This window comes from Heterodontus francisci, chromosome 16 (genome assembly GCF_036365525.1).
Source record: "Heterodontus francisci isolate sHetFra1 chromosome 16, sHetFra1.hap1, whole genome shotgun sequence".
Taxonomy (NCBI): domain Eukaryota; kingdom Metazoa; phylum Chordata; class Chondrichthyes; order Heterodontiformes; family Heterodontidae; genus Heterodontus; species Heterodontus francisci.
Genome location: NC_090386.1, coordinates 90,948,146 through 90,971,458, shown reverse-complemented (window position 1 = coordinate 90,971,458; position 23,313 = coordinate 90,948,146). Strand labels below are relative to the sequence as shown.

The window sequence follows — 23,313 nt, the reverse complement described above, 5'->3', positions numbered from 1 at the left end:
TAGAGTGGGAGGAGGCTTGGGTGGACCATAAACACCAGTATGGACCAACTGGGCTGAATGGCCTGTTTCAGTGCTGTAAAATTCTATGTAAAAAAAAAAGCTTATGTTTCTCATTGCTGAAATTATTTTTATTGTATATTTTTTCAAGGCAACCTAATAAATATGTTACTATCAAGCCAGATCATAAATTATAAATTGGATACCCTTCAGATTACTCTGCTTCTGTGCTTTGGGCCTGTGTGGATTTTCAGGTGCCTAGCTCTGATAATTGGTTATGTCATATTCAGTAATAAGTCAGGCGAGCCCAATACACTACCTTCCTGATGAGAGAGCCACGTCTTTCAAAGCCATCAAGAGACTCTCTCCTTCCACGTAAGCGAATGATAGGTTAACGCAGCCTACAAAGGTAAAATGCAAATTGATTAGAGTTGTACACGACCATAATCAGACAGCTATTTGAGAAATAAAAAACCCTGGAAATTGTTCTCAACTGTAGATAATTAGTATCCAAAGCAGGGGAAGGGATGATAAACCAAGAGAGGCAGTGAATTTCCCCACTTCTTAACCCTTTGGATTTGTGATCAGATTTCACCCAAACTGCGCAGTGGTTAGTACCGCAGCCTCACAGCTCCAGCGACCTAGGTTCAATTCTGGGCACTGCCTGTGTGGAGTTTGCAAGTTCTCCCTGTGACTGCGAGGGTTTTCGCCGGGTGCTCCGGTTTCCTCCCACAGCCGAAGACTTGCAGGTTGATAGGTAAATTGGCCATTATAAATTGCCCCTAGTATAGGTAGGTGGTAGAGGAATTGAGGGAAGGTGGGGATGTGGTGGGAATATGGGATTAATGTAGGATTAGTATAAATGGGTGGTTGTTGGTTGGCACAGACTCGGTGGGCCTGTTTCAGTGCTGTATCTCTAAATAAATAAATAAACAAACAAACAAAGTATCCCAGAAGAACAACTTGCATTTATACAACACCTTTCATGACCTCAGGTCATCCAAAAGCACTTTACAGCCAATGAATTGCTTTTACGTGTAGTCAGTGTCATAATATAGGGAAAAGCAGCAGCCAAATTGCACACAGCAAGCTCCCACAAACGGTAATTACCCTTAAGTGATCATCATAAGATCATAAGAACTAGGAGCAGGAGTAGGCCGTCCGGCCCCTCGAGCCTTCAATAAGATCATGGCTGATCTTTTCGTGGACTCAGATTCACTTATCCGCGCTCCCACCGTATCCCTTAATTCCTTTATTGTTCAAAAGGATATCTACCTTAGCTTTAAAGACGTTTACTGAAGAAGCGTCAACTACTTCACTGGGCAAGGAATTCCATAGATTAACAACCCTCTGGGTGAAGAAGTTCCTTCTTAATTCAGTCCTAAATCTGCTCCCTCTAATCTTCTGCGATTCATGCACAAGGACACCTAGGTCCCTCTGCATAGCAGCATGCTGCAACTTTTTACCATTCAAGTAATAATCCTTTTTACTGTTACTCCTACCGAAATGAATGACTTCACATTTATTAACATTGTATTCCATCTGCCAGACCTTTGCCCACTCACTCAATGTATCTATGTTCCTCTGCAAAGTTTCAGTCATCTGCACACTTTGCTCTGCCACTCATCTTAGTGTCATCTGCAAACTTTGACACCCTACACGTGGTCCCCAACTCCAAATCATCTATATAAATTGTAAATAATTGCAGTCCCAACACCGATCCCTGAGGCACACCACTAGTGACTGATTGCCAACCAGAATAGCACTCATTTATCCTCACTCTCTGCTTCCTGTTAGTCAACCAATCCTCTATCCATGCTAATACATTACCCCTAACGCCATACATCCTTATCTTATACAGCAGCCTCTTGTGCGGCACCTTGTCGAAGGCCTTTTGGAAATCTAGGTACACCACATCCACTGGGTCCCCATTGTCCACCTTGCTCGTAATGTCATCATAGAATTCCAAAAGATTTGTCAAGCATGACCTGCCCTTCATGAACCCATGCTGCGTCTGCCCAACGGGACAATTTCTATCGAGATGCCCTGCTATTTCTTCCTTGATAATAGACTCAAGCATCTTCCCTACTACAGAGGTTAAGCTAACCGGTCTATAATTCCCCATCTTTTGTCTACCTCCCTTTTTAAACAGTGGCGTCACATCTGCAGTTTTCCAATCAACTGGGACTACCCCAGAGTCCAGCGAATTTTGGAAAATTACCGTCAGTGCACCTGCTATTTCTCCCACCATCTCTTTTAGTACCCTGGGATGCATTCCATCAGGGCCAGGAGACTTATCAATCCTTAGCTCCATTAGCTTGCCCAACACTACCTCTTCCGTAATAATGATTGTTTCCAGGTCCTCACCTACGTTCGTCTCTTTGTCAATTACTGGCATGTTATTAATGTCCTCCACTGTGAAGACCGATACAAAATACCTGTTCAATGCCTCGGCCATTTCATCATATCCCATAACTAAATTCCCCTTCTCATCCTCTAAAGGACCAACGTTTACTTTAGCCATTCTTTCGTTTTATATATTTATAGAAACTTTTGCTATCTGTCTTTATATTCTGTGCTAGTTTTTTTCTCATGTTCTATCTTACTTTTCTTTATAGCTCTTTTTATAGCTTGCTGTTGACCTTTAAAGTTTTCCCAATCTTCTAGTTTCATGCTGCTTTTGGCCACTTTGTATGCCTTCTCTTTCAATTCGATAGCCTCCCTTATTTCCTTAGACACCCATGGCAGATTACCCCTTTTCTTCCAGTCCTTCCTTTTCACTGGAATATACTTTTGCTGAGCACTTTGAAAAATTGCTTTGAAAGTCCTCCACTGCTCGTCAACTGTCCCACCGTAAAATCTTTGTTTCCAGTCCACTTTAGCCAAGTCCTCCCTCATTCTATTGTAGTCCCCCTTGTTCAAGCACAGGACCCTGGTATTGGATTTTATCTTCACACTCTCCATCTGTATTCTAAATTCAACCATACTGTGATCACTCCTTCCAAGAGGATCCCTAACTATGAGGTCATTAATTATTCCTGTCTCATTACACAGGACTAGATCTAGGATAGCTTGCTCCCTCGTGATGTTGGTTGTGGGATAAATATTGGCCGGGACACTTGTCTTTAAAATAGTGCCAGCAAATCTTTCACATATCTTATCCAAAAGAGAATAGCATTCCCTCAGTACTGCAGTGGAGAGATGTGTTCAAGTCCCTAAAGTGGGGCTTGAACCCACATGCTTTCGACTCCAAGGCAAGTGTGTTATCCACTGAGCCATGGTTGACTCCTGTCATCCATCCTTAATGTGGACCAATTTCAACCAAATTCCTACTGGGAATGGGTCTGCAACCTACCCTTCATCCATCGCTTAGAGGCTGCAATAACAACTGGTGCTCAAAGCTGTTCCTGAGGTTTGGTTTAAATGGAGGTATGGGGTGAGTGAGTGCAGTAAAGAGCTGTAGAAATGCAAGTAATGTCAAAACATCTCAAAGGATTTCACAGAAGGAATTACCTTTGGATTGTAGTGACTTTTATGGGCAAACATGGGAACCAATGGATATGGTCCATCCTGGACCAGTAACACCCCACTGTTATCCATGAAACAAATTAACTCATTTGTTTTTCTAGTGGTACTGGTTGAGGAAGGAATATTGGTAAGGGCACTGGGATAACTTGCTCACCCTCTTTGAATAGCACCACGAGATCTTCACCATCCACAAGCAGATAGGTTTGTACTCAAGTTAGTTAAAGTCTCATCTAGAGGATGGCATCTCTGACAATGCAGCACTGTCCTAGAATGTCAGCCCACATTATATGTTTAAAATTTCTGCGGTTGGGGCCCTATGCTATAATCTTCTGACCAAGAGGGAAGCATGCTACCAATGCAGCCTGGCCAGCACATGAAATTTTGCATCCAGGCCATTCTATTCAGGCCTCGAGATACTGGAATCTTCAAGTAAAAAGGTGTTTCATTCCAACAGTATTGATATCCTCACCTTGGTCAGCAGGAAAACTGACCAAAAATGTGAACATGAGAGGATGCAACAAACAGTGGTACTAAATCACACAGAACGAAGCACAAATTTCAAAAAGCCCAGTGTTTCCAAATCAATGCTACGGGGCTACAGGCCAAGTGCAGGAATATGGGATTAGAATAGTTGAGTGGTGTATGGCCATCAGACACGATGGGCCGAAGGGCCTGTTTCTGTGCTGTATGACTCTATGACTATGATTAACTCACTGATATTTTATAGGATGAAGCAAAAATGGCATCGTAACACCTGATGATTAGTCCATGAATTGCAACACACATGGGAATTAAATTTTGATGAAATATTAGATTGGCTGCTTTTCCCCCCACCAGTGCTTGTTTCAAAGCTGCACCATCCTGCAATTTTACAAGGGGATTTGAGAGAGAGAGAAACAGGGACACTTGTATTGAAACTATTTCGTTGCAAATGAACAACCTGTGACAAATGGACCTTCAGCTAGTTTTTGAGAACAGTGTTCGTATTGCCTGATGGGTCTACTGAAGGTGCTGAATCCAGGAGAGAGTAGCTCGCAAGATGTTATTATACACTGTGCAAAGACAGCCAACAGTCTCACTCAATGATATTGGAAGGTGCTCCATTTAAGACCCTAAGCCTGGGGACAATATTTTTCAGTTGTAAAAAAAAGTTAGAAATTTAAGAGTCCAGAACAAGGGGGGCATTAGCTTAAAATTAGGGCTAGGCCGTTCAGGGTGACATCAGGAAGCACTTCTTTACATAAAGGGAAGTGGAAATCAGGAACTCTCTGCCAAAAAAGCTTTTGAGGCTGGGAATCAATTGAACATTTCAAAACTGCAGAATACGGAACTAAGACAGGTGGAGGGAGTTAAGATACAGATCAGCCAATTGAATCTTGATACAGGCTTGAGGGGCTGAATGGCCTACTCCTGACCGATGTTTCTAGAACAGGTGATAGTGAAGAGGCAGGTATGCTGACCATCACAAACAACTAGTTAATGAATTAATAACCAATGAACAGTCTTTTCAAAAGCTGGAAATAGGTGAAAGAGCATGCACAACATCCAAAGATTATTTAATTGGGGAAGTAAAAAGCACTAGAAAGACAAAATGGAGTGTAAAAACTGATGCAAAACAGAAAGGAAAATTAGGACTGACGTGTCACTCTCCTTTCTCCTCCCCATTTTATTCAGTACTATAAAACTGCTTGTTCATTTTGGGATGGTTTACTATGTTAAAGACACTACATACATCGAGTGGTTGCTCATCTTCCAATTCCAGCTAATGGTCTACACCCAAAATATGAACCCATCCTTTCTCTTCAGATACTGACCAGCTGATTGGGTATTTTGAGCATCTTAGGAACATAGGAAGATATTGGAGCAGGAGTAGGCCATTCAGCCCCTCGAGCCTGTCCTGCCATTTAAAGAGATCATGACTGATCCATGGCCTAACTCCATATACCTGCCTTTGGCCCATATCCCTTAATATCTTTGCTCAACAAAAATCTATCTCAGATTTAAAATTAACAACTGTTCTAGCTTCAACTGCTGTTTGTGGGAGCGAGTTCCAAACCTCTACCACCCTTTACGTGAAGGAGTGCTTCCTAACATCTCTCCTGAACGGTCTAGTCCTAATTTTTACACAATGCCCCCTAGTTTTAGAATCTCCAAACAGTGGAAATAGTTTATCTTTACCTAGCCTGTCTTTTCCTGTTAATATCTTGAAGACTTCAATCAGATCACCCCTTAACCTTCTAAATTCTAGCGAAAACAGGCTTAAATTTGTGTAACAGCAAAAAACTGCAGATGCTGGAAATCTGAAATAAAAACAAGACCTGCTGGAACCACTCAGCAGGTCTGGCAGCATCTGTGGAAAGGGAAGCAGAGTTAACGTTTCGGGTCAGTGACCCTTCTTCAGAACTAGCAAATATTAGAAATGTCAAAGGTTATAAGCAAGTGAGCCGGGGGTGGGGCAAGAGATAACAAAGGAGGTGTAGATTGGACAAGGCCACATAGCTGACCAAATTCTTTGAAGATGTGACAAAACACATTGATGAAGGAAGAGTTGTGGATGTGGTGTATATGGATTTTAGCAAGGCGTTTAATAAGGTTCCCCATGGTAGGCTCATTCAGAAAGTGAGGAGGCATGGGATACAGGGGAAGTTGGCTGTCTGGATACAAAATTGGCTGGCCCATAGAAGACAGAGGGTGGTAGTAGATGGAAAGTATTCAGCATGGAGCTCGGTGACCAGTGGTGTTCCGCAGGGATCTGTTCTGGGACCTCTGCTCTTCGTGATTTTTATAAATGACTTGGATGAGGAAGTGGAAGGCTGGGTTAGCAAGTTTGCCGATGACACGAAGGTTGCTGGAGTTGTGGATAGTGTGGAAGGTTGTTGCAGGTTGCAACGGGACATTGACAGGATGCAGAGCTGGGCTGAGAAGTGGCAGATGGAGTTCAACCTGGAAAAGTGTGAAGTGATTCATTTTGGAAGGTCGAATATGAATGCGGAATACAGGCTTAAAGACAGGATTCTTGGTAGTGTGGAGGAACAGAGGGATCTTGGGGTCCATGTCCATAGATCGCTCAAAGTTGCCACCCAAGTTGATAGGGTTGTTAAGAAGGCGTATGGTGTGTTGGCTTTCATTAACAGGGGGATTGAGTTTAAGAGCCGCGAGGTTATGCTGCAGCTCTATAAAGCCCTGGTTCGACCACACTTGGAATATTGTATTCAGTTCTGGTCGCCTCATTATAGGAAGGATGTGGAAGCTTTAGAGACGGTGCAGAGGAGATTTACCAGGATGCTGCCTGGACTGGAGGACATGTCTTACGAAGAAAGATTGAGGGAGCTAGGGCTTTTCTCATTGGAGCGAAGAAGGATGAGAGGGGACTTGATAGAGGTGTACAAGATGATGAGAGGCATAGATAGAGTGGATAGCCAGAGACTTTTTCCCAGGGTGGAAAGGGCCATCACCAGGGGGCATAATTTTAAGGTGATTGGAGGAAGGTTTCGGGGAGATGTCAGAGGTAGGTTCTTTACACAGAGAATGGTGGGTGCGTGGAATGCGCTGCCAGCGGTGGTAGTAGAAGCAGATACATTAGGGACAGTTAAGCAACTCTTGGATAGGTACATGGATGATAGTAGAATGAAGGGTAGGTAGTTAGTTTGATCTTAGAGTAGGTTAAATGTTCGGCACAACATTGATGGGCCGAAGGGCCTGTACTGTTCTAAACCAAACAATATGTTAATGGTGTAAAATAAAAACAAGAAATGCTGGAACCACTCAGCAGGTCTGGCAGCATCTGTGGAAAGAGAAGCAGAGTTAACGTTTCGGGTTAGTGACCCTTCATCGGAACTGAAAAATATTAGAAAAGTCACAGGTTATAAGCAAGTGAGGTGGGGGTGGGGCAAGAGATAACAAAGGAGGTCTAGATTGGACCAGGCCACATAGCTGACCAAAAGGTCACGGAGCAGAGGCAAACAATATGTTAATGGTGTGTTGAAAGACAAAGCATTAGTACAGATTAGGTGTAAATACACCGAATATTGAACAGCAGCAAGTGCAAACCTGAAAAAAAACAGTGGGTAAGCAGACTGAACAAACTAAGATGAAATGAAATAAATGCAAAAAAAAAAAGGATTGTAAAAAATGTAAAAAAGAATGTAAAAAAAAAAGAAAAAATAACTAAAAATGAAAGTAAAATGGGGGGCTGTCATGCTCTGAAATGATTGAACTCAATGTTCAGTCTGGTAGGCTGTAGTGTGCCTAATCGGAAAATGAGATGCTGTTCCTCGAGCTTGCGTTGATGTTCACTGGAACACTGCAGCAATCCCAGGACAGAGATGTGAGCATGAGAGCAGGGGGGAGTGTTGAAATGGCAAGCAACCGGAAGCTCAGGGTCCTGCTTGCGGACTGAGCGGAGGTGTTCCGCAAAGCGGTCACCCAGTCTGCGCTTGGTCTCCCCAATGTAGAGGAGACCACACTGTGAGCAGCGAATACAGTATACTACATTGAAAGAAGTACAAGTAAATCGCTACTTCACCTGAAAGGAGTGTTTGGGGCCTTGGATAGGGAGGAGAGAGGAGGTAAATGGGCAGGTATTACACCTCCTGCGATTGCAGGGGAAGGTGCACTGGGACGGGGACGAGGTGGTGGGTGTAATGGAGGAGTCGAACAGGGTATCGCGGAGGGAACGATCCCTTCGGAATACTGACAGGGGAAGGGAGGGAAAGATGCGTTTGGTAGTGGCATCATGCTGGAGGTGGTGGAAATGGCAGAGGATGATCCTTTGGATATGGAGGCTGATGGGATGGAAAGTGAGGACAAGGGGAACCCTGTCACGGTTCTGGGAGGGAGGGGAAGGGGTGAGGGTAGAGGTGCGGGAAATGGGCCGGACACGGTTGAGGGCCCTGTCAACAGTGGGGGTGGGATTCCTCGGTTGAGGAAAAAGGTCATATCAGAAGCACCGTCATGGAAGGTAGCATCATCAGAGCAGATGCGTCGGAGACGGAGAAACTGGGAGAATGGAATGGAGTCCTTACAGGAGGTAGGGTGTGAAGAAGTGTAGTCCAGGTAGCTGTGGGAGTCGGTGGGTTTATAATGGATATTAGTAGACAACCTATCCCCAGAGATGGAGACAGAGAAGTCGAGGAAGGGAAGGGAAGTGTCAGAGATGGACCATGTAAAGGTGAGAGAAGGGTGGAAATTGGAAGCAAAGTTGATAAAGTTTTGCAGTTCAGGGCGGGAGCAGGAAACGGCACCGATACAGTCATCGATGTACCGGAAAAAGAGTTGGGGGAGGGGGCCTGAGTAGGACTGGAACAAAGAATGCTCGACATATCCCACAAAAAGACAGGCATAACTAGGACCCATGCAGGTACCCATAGCAACACCTTTTACTTGAAGGAAGTGAGTGGAGTTGAAGGAGAAGTTGTTCAATGTGAGAACAAGTTCAGCCAGGCGGAGGATGGTGGTGGTGGATGGGGACTGGTTGGGACTCTGTTCAAGGAAGAAGCGGAGAGCCCTTAAACCATCCTGGTGGGGGATGGAGGTGTAGAGCGATTGGACGTCCATAGTGAAGAGGAGGTGGTTGGGACCAGGAAACTGGAAATTGTCAAAATGACATAGGGCGTCAGAAGAGTCACGGATGTAGGTGGGAAGAGACTGGACCAGCGGAGAAAAGATAGTCAAGATAGGAAGAAATAAGTTCAGTGGGGCAGGAGCAGGCTGACAAAATGGGTCTGCCGGGACAGTCCCGTTTGTGGATTTTGGGAAGGAGGTAGAAGCAGACTGTCCGGGGTAGCGGGACTATGAGGTTGGAAGCTGTAGACGGAAGATCTCCAGAGGAGATGAGGTCAGTGACAGTCCTTTGGACAATGGCTTGATGTTTGGTGGTGGGGTCATGGTCCAGAGAGAGGTAGGAAGAGGTGTCTGTGAGTTGGCATTGAGCTTCTGCAAGGTAGAGGTCAGTACGCCGTACAACAACAGCACCACCCTTGTCTGCAGGTTTGATGACCATGTCGGGGTTAGACCTGAGAGAACGGAGTGCCTCAAGTTCAGAGGGGGACAGGTTAGAGTGAGTGAGGGGGGCAGAGAAATTGAGATGACTAATGTCTCGCCGATAGTTTTCAATGAAGAGGTCAAGAGCAGGTAAGAGGCCAGGGGGAGGGGTCCAGGTAGAGGGAGAATGCTGGAGGCGGGTGAATGGGTCTGCTGGTCGGGGGAAGGACTCCTGGTCAAAGATGTGAACCCGGAGACGGAGGCGACGGAAGAAGAGCTCAACGTCATGCCGAGAGCGAAATTCATTGAGGTGGGTACGTAAGGGGATAAAACTGAAACTCAGGCCCCCTCCCCCAACTCTTTTTCCAGTACATTGATGACTGTATCGGTGCCGTTTCCTGCTCCCGCCCTGAACTGCAAAACTTTATCAACTTTGCTTCCAATTTCTACCCTTCTCACCTTTACATGGTCCATCTCTGACACTTCCCTTCCCTTCCTCGACTTTTCTGTCTCCATCTCTGGGGATAGGTTGTCTACTAATATCCATTATAAGCCCACCGACTCCCACAGCTACCTGGACTACACTTCTTCACACTCTACCTCCTGTAAGGACTCCATTCCATTCTCCCAGTTTCTCCGTCTCTGACGCATCTGCTCTGATGATGCCACCTTCCATGACGGTGCTTCTGATATGACTTTTTCCTCAACCGAGGATCCCCCCCCCCCCCCACTGTTGTTGACAGGGCCCTCAACCGTGTCCGGCCCATTTCCCGCACCTCTACACTCACGCCTTCCCCTCCCTCCCAGAACCGTGACAGGGTTCCCCTTGTCCTCTCTTTCCACCCCATCAGCCTCCATATCCAAAGGATCATCCTCTGCCATTTTCGCCACCTCCAGCGTGATGCCACTACCAAACGCATCTTTCCCTCCCTTCCCGTCAGCATTCCGAAGGGATCGTTCCCTCCGCGATACCCTGGTCCACTCCTCCATTACCCCCACCACCTCGTCCCCGTCCCATGGCACCTTCCCCTGCAATCGCAGGAGGTGCTCATTTACCTCCTCTCTCCTCACTATCCAAGGACACAAACACTCCTTTCAGGTGAAGCAGCGATTTACTTGTACTTCTTTCAATGTAGTATACTAACGCAGACTGGGTGACCGCTTTGCGGAACACCTCCGCTCGGTCCACAAGCGGGACCCCGAGCTTCCGGTTGCTTGCCATTTCAACACTCCCCCCTGCTCTCATGCTCACATCTCTATCCTGGGATTGCTGCAGTGTTCCACTGAACATCAACGCAAGCTCGAGGAACAGCATCTCATTTTCCGATTAGGCACACTACAGCCTACCAGACTGAACATTGAGTTCAATCATTTCAGAGCATGACAGCCCCCTATTTTACTTTTATTTTTAGTTATTTTTTCTTTTTTTACATTTTTTACAATTGTTTTTCTTTTGTTTATTTCATTTCATTGTAGTTTGTTCAGTTTGCTTACCCACTGTTTTTTTTCATGTTTGTACTTGCTGCTGTTCAATCTTCAGTTCGTTAACACCCTATCTGTACTAATGCTTTGTCTTTCAATACACCATTAACATATTGTTTACCTTTGCTCCATGACCTCTTGGTCAGCTATGTGGCCTTGTCCAATCTACACCTTCTCCTTTGTTATCTCTTGCCCCATCCCCGGCTCACTTGCTCATAACCTTTAACATTTCTAATATTTGCTAGTTCCGAAGAAGGGTCACTGATCCAAAACGTTAACTCTGCTTCTCTTTCCACAGATGCTGCCAGACCTGCTGAGTGGTTCCAGCATTTCTTGTTTTTATTTTAAATTTGTGTAATCTTTCCTCGTAACTTAATCTTGTGTTTTTATTTTAGATTTTTAGTCCTTCTGTTTTTTTTTCACATGGGACAGTAGGCTCATTGAAGTTCACTCTGCCATCTCATTCTTCATCTTCACCTGCCTACTCTCAGTTCCTTGGTGGAATAGAGGTCACAGCCCGCCCACCACACACCCAGCTTTTTCCCATAGCCCTTGAAACTTTTGCTTTTCAAGTATATATCAAGGATATGAAATGAGATTAGATTGTTCCAGTTGAAGATTTGCAAACAGCCCAGACATGCTTTCCTTCTGTAAACCCTATGATTCAATCCTCCTTCAAGCTCATATGGTAGAGTCAGTCACTGTACCTGGATACCTCTGCTCTGCATCCCCATTCAGAACCACGTCAGGAATCTGCTTCATTATCTTCGTCACCAAGCGTTTGGCCAGTTTGGACACATGCTTATGGTCAAGCTGCAGGAACAAGCACAGCTGCATTATATACATCTACAAAAGGCCAGGACAGGCCTGATCACTGATATACTTTTTTTTAAAAAACAAATGTACACAGTAAAGCAGGATGGCAGATTACCGGAGCAGGGATAACAGTTCCTCTGCATTTTCTGAAGCAGACACAGTAGCCAAGGACACAAAGTACAGACACAACAATAGAAACCTCCAAGTGTAGTGCGCGTAACTGACAAGAAACAATTACCATTTCAGAATCTCTATGACTGGAATAAGTGCCATTGACTACCAATATTCAAATTATGGACACAATGCAGTCAATAGTACTGGCAAATACAAACTTAACCAACCTCAACTTTACAGACGGCAGCAAAGAGTAACCTTTGTGGGCCTTCTGATATGCTGCCAAAACTACAACCTCCCCGCTGATCTCCTAAGCACAGTGATCTTAGCTCATACCATCATGGTTAGATAGCCAGTCCAGGCTCACACAAGACGACTGAACGGCTGTGACGAGGTACCGAAAGGTGCCAATTAGTGGAACTGTATTGAGCAAGAGTCAAGAGCGTTAGAAGAGCATTCCGATTGGTAGAAGGACCCAGAACCAGAGGACATCGATTTATGGTGACTGGCAAAAGAAGCAATGGCAATGAGGAAATTTTTTTTTGCACAGCGAGTAGGTAGAATCTGGAATGCACTGCCTGAGAGTGTGGTGGAGGCAGTTCAAATCAAAGCCTTCAAAAGAGAATTAGATTATGTGAAGAGAAAAAAAATTGTAGGGCTTTAGGGAACAAACTGGGGAATGGGATGAGGCGAGTTGCTCTTGCAGAGAGCTAGCACAGACAGGCCTCCATTTGTGCTGTAACTATTCTATGAAGGGAGGGAGGGAGGGAAAGTTGCTAACCTCCATTCCAATCCTGGTCAAATGCCAAGTTGTAAAATACCCCTTCACCCCTCAACATTGACTCCAAACCCATGAAGTCTCATGGCATCAGGTCAAACATGGGCAAGGAAACCTCCTGATTACCACCTACTGCCCCCCCCCACTTCCCCCCCATCGACTGAAGAATCAGTGCTTCTCAATGTTGAACCTCAACTTGAAGAAACATTAAGGGTAGCAAGGGCACAGAATGTACTCTGGGTGGGAGGGCATGCCAGGAGCAGCACCAGGCATACCAAAAGATGAGGTGTCAGCTTGGTGAAGCTACAACACAGGGGTACTTGCTAACCAAACAGCAGAAACAGCATATGATAGACAGGGCTAAGTGATCCCACAACCAAAGGATCAGATCTAAGCTCTACAGTTCTGCCACATCCAGTTGTGAATGGTGGTGGACATCTCAAGGAGGAGGCTCCACAAATATTCCCATCATTGAGGATGGGAGAGTCCAGCACATCAGTTCAAAAGACAAGGCTGAAGCATTTGCTTCCATCTTCAGCCAGAAGTGCAGAGTGGATGATCCATATCGGCCTCCTGAGGTTCCCAGCATCACAGATGCCAGTCTTCAATTAATCCGATTCACTCCACATAATATCAAGAAACGGCTGAAGGCATTGGATACTGCAAAGGCTATGGGCCCCGACAACATTCCAGCGATAGTACTGAAGGACTTGTGCTCCAGAACTAGCTGCACCCCTAGCCAAGCTGTTCCAGTACAGCTACAACACTGGCATATACCCAGAAATGTGAAAAATTGCCCAAGTATGTCCTGTACACAAAAAGCAGGACAATCCAATCCAGCAAATTACAGCCCTATCTCTTGATCATCAGTAAAGTGATGGAAGGGGCCATTGACAGTGCTATCAAGTGACAGTTGCTCAGCAATAACCTGCTCACTGGCGCTCAGTTTGGGTTCCACTAGGGCCACTCAGCTCCTGACCTCATTACAGCCTTGGTCCAAACATGGACAAATGAGCTGAACTCCAGAGGTGAGGGAGGCGAGAGTGACTGTCCTTGACATCAAGGCAGCATTTGACAGAGTATGGCATCAAGGAGCCTGAGCAAAACTGGAGTCAATGGGAATCAGGTGGAAAAGCTCTTCGCTGGTTGGAGTCATACCCAGCGCAAAGCATGATGGTTGTGGTTTTTGGAAGTCAATCATCTCAGTCCCAGGAAATCGCTGCAGGATTTCCTCGGGGTAGTGTTCTAGACCCAACCATCTTCAACTGCTTCATCAATGACCTTCCCTCCATCATAAGGTCAGAAGTGGGGATGTTCCCTGATGATTGCACAATGTTCAGCATCATTCGCGACTTCTCAGATAATGAAGCAGTCAATGTTCAGATGCAGCAAGACCTGGACAACATCCAGGCATGGACTGACAAGTGGCAAGTAACATTCATGCCACACAAGTGTCAGGCAATGATGAACTCCAACAAGAAATAATCCAACCATCTCCCCTTGATGTTCAATGGCACTACCATCGCTGAATCTCCCACTATCATCCTGGAGGTTACCATTGACCAGAAACTGAACTGGACAGCCACATAAATGCTGTGGCTACAACAGCAGGTCAGAGGCTGGGAATTCTGTGGCACGTGACTCACCTCCAGACTCCCCAATGCTTGTCCACCATCTACAAGGCACAAGTCAGAAGTGTGATGGAATATTCTCCATTTGCCTGGATGGGTGCAGCTCCAACACTCAAGAAGCTCAACACCATCAAGGACAAAGCAGCCCACTCCACTGGCACCCAATTCATCACCTTCAACATTCACTCCCTTCATCACCGATGCACTGTGGCAGCAGTGTGTACCATCTACAAGATGAACTGCGGCCACTCACCAAGTCTCCTTCAACAGCACCTTGCAAACCCGTGACCTCTACCACCTAGGAGGACAAGGGCAACAGGCAGACGGGAACACAACTACCTGCAAGTACCGCTCCAAGCTGCACACCATCCTGCCTTGGAACCATATCACTGCTCCTCCACTGTCGCTGGGTCAAAATCCTGCAACTCCCTTCCTACCAGCTCTGTGGATGTATACCCCAAGGACTGCAGCGGTTCAAGAAGGCAGCTTACCATCACCTTATCGAGGACAATTAGGGATGGACAATAAATGCTGGCCTAGCCAGCAGCACCCACATGCCATGAACGAATAAAAAATCATTTGAAGTGGAATTATTCGAGAAATGTATCTAGAATGGTAGGTCTATTTTACACATGCACACAACACACATTTCTTTATATTCATGATTGAGAATGTGACCAAATCTTGTGTAGCACAGCAAGACTCAATACAGTGCAGATGCACCTATCACTATGGGTTAAAACAGGGCCCAGGAAAACACTGAAATAGAAAGTTAATCAACAGTTCACTTACCTCCATCTCCTGCTGCGCTATTTCACATGCTGCCCCAAGCCCGACCACCAATGGAGTTGGCACAGTTCCTGAGCGTAGGCCCCGCTCCTGCCCCCCACCACTCTGAATAGCTTCCACTCGCACCCGGGGGCGACGGCGGATGTAGAATGCACCTACGCCTAATAGAGGACAAACATGAGCACAACATTTCGCCTGCTCTGCCATTCAATAGGATCATGGCTGATCTAATTGTGTCTTGAATTCCACACTCCCATCTACCCTGATAAACCTTTGATTCCCTTGCCTAACCAGAATCTATCTACCTCCGCCGTAAAAATATTAAATGACCCCGCCTCCACCACCTTCTGAGGCAGAGAATTCCAAAGTTGCATAACCCTCACAGGAAAAATTTCTCCTCAGCTCGGTCATAAAAGGGCAACCCCTAGTTCTGGACCCACCCACAAGAGGAAACATCCTTTCCACATCCACCTTGTCAAGACCGTTCAGGATCATATATACTTCAATCGAGTCTCCCCTCACTCTTCTAAACTCCAGTGAAAGCAAGCCCAGTCTGTCCAACCTTTCCTCAAAAGACAACCCACTCATTCCAGGTATCAATCTAGTAAACCTTCTCTGAACCGCCTCCAACGCCTTCACGTCCTTCCTTAAATGAGTTCAAAACTGCACACAGTATTAGAGACGTGGTCTCACCAATGCCCTGTATAACTGAAGCATAGCATCCTTACTTTATTTTCAATTTCTCTCATAATAAAGGATAGCATTCTATTAGCCTTCTTTATTACTTGCTGTACCTGTATACTAACCTTTTGTGACTCATACACTAGAACACCTAGATCCCTCTGCACCTCAGTTCTGCAGTGTTTCTCCATTTAAGTAATTCCTCCTGCCAAATTGAACAATTTCACATTTTCCCACATTATACTCCATCTGCCAGATTTTTGCCCACTCAACCCATCTATATCAGTCTGCGAGCTCCTTATGTCCTACCTGTCACTTGCTGAGAAAACAATTATACCAACATTCTGAAAAGTGATGAATTGAATAGCCTCAAAATACAAAACTAAATACAGATATTAGTTGCTTTAGTTTCTTATCTTTTGTCTAAGTCAGGTGAGAAAACTGGAAGGCCACACTTGTGGTGTACAGTAGAGTTAAGGGGAGATCTTCAGAAAGATGCAACTTTTGCAGTCTAGGAGACAACAGTGCCTGTGAGATTAACAATTTGAGGCAAAACCATTCCATAAAACTAACAACACCCACACTAGTTAGTGTGACAATTTGCAAATGAAAAGGTTTAACTGAATTCAAGTGGACAGGGTTGATTTTATACCTTTAGGACCATAGATTTTGTGGCCACTGATAGACATCAGATCAATCTTCATTTTGTTCACATCAAGAGGAATTTTCCCAACAGCCTGTGCAGCATCCGTGTGGAAAAACACCTTGTTAGCTTGGCAAATGCTACCTGCAACAGGCACAAAAAGGTGAATAAAGAGGTGAAGGAATACAAACAGCTGAACTTGGAGATTGTGCTGTTCAGCTCAATTGACAGCTCTAAAACTATTTTTTTTTAAAAAAGAAATTACTTCCCCTCTTTTGCAAAGACAAATGCAGACTGGGGGAACCACCTTGCGGAACACCTCCATTCAGTCATTCAGTCTGCAAGCACAACCCTGAACTTCCTGTCGCCTGCCATTTTAATTCTCTACCTTGCTCCCAACTCTGATATTTCTGTACTTGGCCTGCTACAGTGTTCCAATGGCACTCAACACAAACTCAAGGAATAGCACTTTGTCTTTCGACGGACCACTTTACAGCATACTCAGCAGGTTTGGCAGCATCTGACACTTCAATGCAGTACTGAGGGAGTGCTGCATTGTTAGAGGTGGCCTTTCAGATATTATGTTAAAAGTGAGGCCCCATCTGCCCTCTCAGGTATGGGACTATTTTGAAGGGCAGAAGAGTTATCCCTGATGTCCTGGACAATATTTTTATCCTTCACTCAACACCACAAAAGCAGATTATCTGGTCATTATCACATTGCTGTTTGTAGGAGATGCTGTGTGCCAAACAGCTGCTGCACTTCCTACATTACAACAGTGACTGCACTTCAAAATTACTTCAAATGCTGTAAAGTGCTATGGGACGTCTGAGGTCATGAAAGGCGCTATGTAAATGCAAGTTCTTGCTGCCTTGCCAACTCAAAACTGTGGGAAAAATAAAACAAACAGCTATCTTGATGGAGTAGTGAATTCGTCCAGTGAGCAGCTGAGGCACACAGACCAGCAAGTTTCCGAGACGGTTTACGCAGAGTTAGGCGCAATGACGTTACAATTGTTCTTTGTGACCCAAGTTATGGAGAGGACGGCAGCCAGGTTCCTGCTCCTAATCACTATTTAATCCTCTCTGCTGAAAATGTAAATGCATGGATATTGGGCAAGCAGTGGACCAGACTCAGCTGTAATTTCTTTTTTAGAATTAGAACATTACAGCGCAGTACAGGCCCTTCGGCCCTCGATGGTGCGCCGACCTGTGAAACCATCTGACCTACACTATTCCATTTTCATCCATATGTCTATCCAATGACCACTTAAATGCCCTTAAAGTTGGCGAGTCTACTACTGCTGCAGGCAGGGCGTTCCACGCCCCTACTACTCTCTGAGTAAAGAAACTACCTCTGACATCTGTCCTATATCTATCACCCCTCAACTTAAAGCTATGTCCCCTCGTGTTTGCCATCACCATCCGAGGAAAAAGACTCTCACTATCCACCCTATCTAACCCTCTGATTATCTTATATGTCTCTATTAAGTCACCTCTCCTCCTCCTTCTCTCCAACGAAAACAACCTCAAGTCCCTCAGCCTTTCCTCATAAGACCTTCCCTCCATACCAGGCAACATCCTAATGCAGCCATGATCAAATAATCTGCTGACACTTACTGTCAATATTCCCCACAAGGAAGTGCCTACTTAGATTTGATCCCAGAACTGCAAGGAGCCAACATTTTGTTTGAGCTGGGGAGGGGGTAAAGATAGGAATCTAAATCAGTTTTGAGTTCTCAGGTTCTAACAATATGCAATTTAGTGTGGATGCTGTACAACAGTCACCCATGCTTACATACCTATCTCATCAACAGGCTGTTTTACCCCAATTTCATTGTTCACAGTCATTATTGACACCAAACTGGTATCTGGTCGAATTGCCTTCTCCAGTTCCTAGTCAGGAAAGAAAAATGGCATTGTTAGCAACAGAAAAAAAATCTATTTTTCTAAACCCGTAATGGAAACTACACCTGCCAAATGGAAACATTAATTTTGTCAGATGGAACAAAACTTCAACCCTTTTACTGGACATTGCACAGAACTTACTTAAAAAAGACCAGAGAGTTGGACAGCTGAAATATGGCTGCACATTTACATTCTGAGAGACAGTTGAAGAGAGAGTCAATGGGAGTGCTCACTGATTCAATTAACAAGATTGGTCTGGGAAATCATAATAATCAACCTTCTTTGTCTGTGTAAGAGCCAGAGCTCCACACCGCACAGAGTGTGATTGGAGAACTGAGAACCAACAACCCTTGTTGACAATACTGTTTCAAACAAAGAGCTGGTCACGTGACTTACCTGTTGGCCACACTGGGAACTGTTTGAATTGTGCCTCACAAAGGTTTGAACAGACTGCAATTTGAAGACAAAAGAAAAGGAAGGCCTTTCCCTGTCTCTCTCGCCAGCAAAGTCTCAGGGACCCACAGTAGCAGCTTCAGTCTCAAGACAGAGCACTTCTTCAGCCTTCTGGTAATGAGCAGCAAGTTTGAAAGCATGCATTGGGCCCCAGCGAGAACTTCAAGAATGCAATTTTAACCAAGGACTTTACAGCAAAACAAAAGACAGTGCCTAAATTCCATTTACTACTCCAATTCTCTCCCCCCCCCCCCACTTTAATTCTTTCTCCTCCTCTGTATCTATTAGTATGTGTGTTTATTTCATATTCATACTAGAGTGGTCGCGTTGCGTATTTTAGCAATTTTAACTGAGTGGTAAGGATAATAAACTTACATCTTTCTTGTTTAAACGCAAGAAAATCTGTTTGATTTGTTCCTTTGCAATTATAATCAGAGTGCAGTGAGCAAAGGGTTCACTGAGGGGGTAAGCTAAAATCACTGTTTTAAAAGATAAACCCTGTTACGGCCAAACCAGGAAAGGGGCAAGAGGAGAGCCTGAGACCCCCTTCCTCACCCAGTCATAACACTACCCTTTAACAAAACTGTGGCAGTGATCTAATTTGCTTTGATTAAGGTCCACTCTTTGATCTGTGAAGATGCTGAATGGATCGATTTTTCATCCAGCGCAAAACAGTCACTGAAAGAGATTCACATCAATAACACATCTTTCATTTTAAAAAGATAAAAGATGGTCTTTTCACTATGGTCAGCTGTGGCTCAGTGGGTAGGCCTCTCGCCTCCGACACAAAAGGTTGTGGGTTCAAGTCCCTCTCCAGAGGCTCGAGCATGTAATTCAGGCTGACACTTCCAGTGCAGTACTGAGGGAGTGCTGTACTCAGAGGTGATGTCTTTTAGGTTGAGATGTTAAACCGAGGCTCTATCTGCCCTCTTAGGTGCATATAAAAAAATCCCAATGCATTATTTCAAAGAAGAGCAGGGGAGTTCTTCCTGGTGTCCAGGCCAATATTTATCTCTTACGAACACCTAAAAATAGATTATCTGGTTGTTTATCTTTTTGATGTTTGTGGGGTCTTGTGTGCTAACTGGCTGTCATTTTATCCTATGTTGTAACAGTGACTACTCTTCAAAGTACTTTATTGGCTGTTAAGCACTTTGGGAGGTTCAGTGATCATGAGAGGAGTTATATAAATACAAGTTCTGTCCTTGCTTTACTTTTTGGGTTCACTTCTTGGTTCATCCTACAGGACAAAAATTTCTATTAACTGAAATACATTACACAGCATGGAGCACTGCCATATTGTTCAGGTTTGTTCCTCAGTTAGGTGATCTCACATGGACAGCTGTAACGAGTCCATAATTGGCCAACTTTCCTGGATTAGGGAGTGGGATAAACAGGAATGCTCCTGCTCCCAATTGCTATCCCGTTTGAAAGTTCAGCTAAGGACAGAATTCCTCACTTTTCCCTAGTTAGTTGAGATACTTATTAAGACCTGTCGTGTCTTTCACATCAAGACTGCCCAAAAGCAACTTAAGGGCGGCACTGTGGCGCAGTGGTTAGCACCGCAGCCTCACAGCTCCAGCAACCCAGGTTCAATTCTGGGTACTGCCTGTGTGGAGTTTGCATGTTCTCCCTGTGTCTGCGTGAGTTTCCTCCGGGTGCTCCGGTTTCCTCCCACAGCCAAAAGACTTGCAGGTTGATAGGTAAATTGGCCATTATAAAATTGCCACTAGTAGGGGAATATAAGGACAAGTGAGGATGTGGTAGGAATATGGGATTAGTGTAGGATTAGTATAAATGGGTGGTTAATGGTCGGCACAGACTTGGCGGGCCAAAGGGCCTGTTTCAGTGCTGTATCTCTAAATCAAAATCTAAATCAATAAGGTGTTGACTGGCACACATACTCTGTTTATCTATACTCTAACCAAGAGTCCACGTCTTCAGAAAAATCTGTGGGGGAAAATTGGCAAAATTAAAACCTGCCTTTAAATCAACAAGTCCATTGGTCTTCACTGGCAGATAGGTAACTGCAAAACCCTCAGTCTCAAGCATACGGCATGAATCCAGTACACATTTGTGTTCTGTCTGGGTTGTGATGATATGCTTCTTTCTGGCTTTATAAAACCTTGCAACACCCTGGAAACAAGGAAGGAAGAGAAAACAATAATGCTAACTTCTGTAAGTTGGAGCACAATATTTGATCAAAAACAGACACACATAACTGTACTCTTCCAAATATAGCAACATTACACTTGAGAAGATTAATTCTTCACATATTAAGTAGCACTTTGCTCATATTTATAGCAAGTAATATATCTGGGCTAAAAGGATTAAATTATGAGAAGAGCTTGCATTCCCTTGAGTATAGAAGATTAAGGGTTCATCAAAATGAAGTGTTCAAAATGATTAATGGGCTTGATGCGGTAAAGAGAGAGAGAGACTATTTCCTCTTGTGGGGGAGTCCAGAACATGGGGGCATTACATTAAAATTAGAGCTAGGCTGCTAACGAGTGATGTCAGGAAGCACTTCTTCACGCAGAGGGCAAGAGAAATCTAGAACTCTGTCTCCCAAAAAGCTGTTGAGACTGGGTCGACTGAAAATTTCAAATGGAGATTGATCTATTTTTGTTCGGCAAAAGCATCAAGGGTTATGGAACCAATATGGATGGGTAGGTGGAGTTCAGATACACATCAGCCATGATTTAATTGAATGGCACAACAGGTTCCAGTGGCTGAATGGCCTCCGCCAGGTCCTTTTTCCCTAAATAATGTCAGCTTGGCAACACTCCCTGGAACAAAAGGATACAAGTTCAAGCCCCGCACTTTTTAGTCTGATGTTGTACAGCAGTACAGAGGAAATGCTGCATGATCAGAAGTCCTACAGCTTGCTGCACAAACCCTGACTGAGTGTAGGCTGATATCAAACATGTAACAAGACAATAGTGGGATTTGTAATCTTCAAGGATGAAAGCCAATGGGCTGAAAGGCCTTCGTTATTCAATCTTATCCTGCGATCTGGTGAACACAAGCCTATTATTCATCCCTTGGGATGTCCTGAGGCTGTGAAAGCTGCTATGTAAATGCAACTTCTCTTTCACCCTGAAGTCTAACTGAATTGTGAATGAATAATCAGCACAGGTCACATTTTGGTTCAAACCCAGCATGCAACACATAAAATGAAGCATAAAAATAATTCCGTTTTTAAGAACCAGAATCACAAAAATGTTACATACAATTTCCTGCTAACACATTGGCGCTTTCCACATCCCTGCAGGAGACCTTAAAAGAGGGCACTGGCGAGGCAGGAGCCTCTTAACCTCTTCATATTAACTATTTAACTAAAACGGAGCTTAATGTTTAAACTAAAACAGTGCAGTGATATACTGTCTCAGACTTTTGCGTAACTCACTCCTATTACTTCACATTTTAATCACAAAGAAATGCTGGATATCTGGCCTCACTGAACAAAGATAAGAGATGAGAGATAGAGACAGATGGAGATAAATATTCTTAGAAGCCAAAAGGACAGGACTGAAGTCCCAGTAACATTAAAACAATGGATTCTGATTAACACACAGAAGCTCACACAGTGTCAACAGGCAGATCGACCATCAGAGTTGGTGCATTGCATCAATGTATGGGCAGTCATAAATTCACAACACCAAACAGAAAAATTACCTTGATGACAATGTTGTTTGACTCTGTAGCACCACTGGTGAAGATGATTTCTCTGTAGTCTGCGCCTATCAGGTCAGCTGTTTGCTGCAGCAACAATTCATTTGGTCAGTTATGAACGCAGGTCAAAACATATTCACTTTAAGCTTACCTTCTGTAAGAAACTTAATTTATACCTAACTAGCCATAAGGAGAATTGGAAGATTCTTAAAATGGATAGTTTAGACAGCTCAGCCTGAAAAGCGCACATTTGATCTCATCTGACTTCAATAGGCAAATTACAGAAGCTTTCAACAGGACAGTTAACAATGGCTATTTATAGCTGTCTTCTGAAGAATCATATAAGCTTACAGCATAGGAGACCATTCAGCCAGTCACGCATATGTTGGCTCTTGGAAAGAGGAGTCATGCTTAGTTCCACACCCCTTTTCTTTGCCCTTGACCCTTTAAGCTACTCATTCTCAACTCCCTTTGAAATTATTAATGGAATCAGCTTGCACCACCTTTTCAGGTCAAGCGTTCCAGACCATGACAACTCAGTGAACAAAGTTCTTCTCAACTCTCTTCCAGATCTTTTGCCAATGATTTTAAATCTATGGCTGCTGGTTACTGACAAAAAGCTGTTGAGACTGGGGGTCAACTGGAAATTTCAAATGGAGATTGATCAATTTTTGTTAGACAAAAGCATCAAGGGTTATAGAACGAATATGGATGGGTAGGTGGAGTCCAGTTACACATCAGCCAGGATCTAATTGAATGGTGCAACAGGCTCCAGTGGCTGAATGGCCTCCTCCTTTTTCCCTGAAATAAAAGGTCAGCTTGGCAGCACTCCCTGGA

The 23,313-nt window shown here is 44.4% G+C and overlaps 1 protein-coding gene across 1 annotated transcript in view; it reads right to left on the bottom strand.

Moving 5' to 3' along the window:
- Window positions 1-23,313, bottom strand: part of nfs1 (NFS1 cysteine desulfurase) — a 40,644-nt gene that overhangs the window by 9,064 nt on the left and 8,267 nt on the right. The window contains exons 4-10 of the mRNA XM_068048629.1: window positions 22,480-22,563; window positions 20,785-20,937; window positions 18,243-18,336; window positions 16,451-16,585; window positions 15,121-15,278; window positions 11,697-11,802; window positions 317-398 (exon numbers count right to left, since the gene is read on the bottom strand). Coding sequence (XP_067904730.1) covers window positions 317-398; window positions 11,697-11,802; window positions 15,121-15,278; window positions 16,451-16,585; window positions 18,243-18,336; window positions 20,785-20,937; window positions 22,480-22,563 — 812 coding nt within the window. The remainder of the gene's footprint in view (window positions 1-316; window positions 399-11,696; window positions 11,803-15,120; window positions 15,279-16,450; window positions 16,586-18,242; window positions 18,337-20,784; window positions 20,938-22,479; window positions 22,564-23,313) is intronic.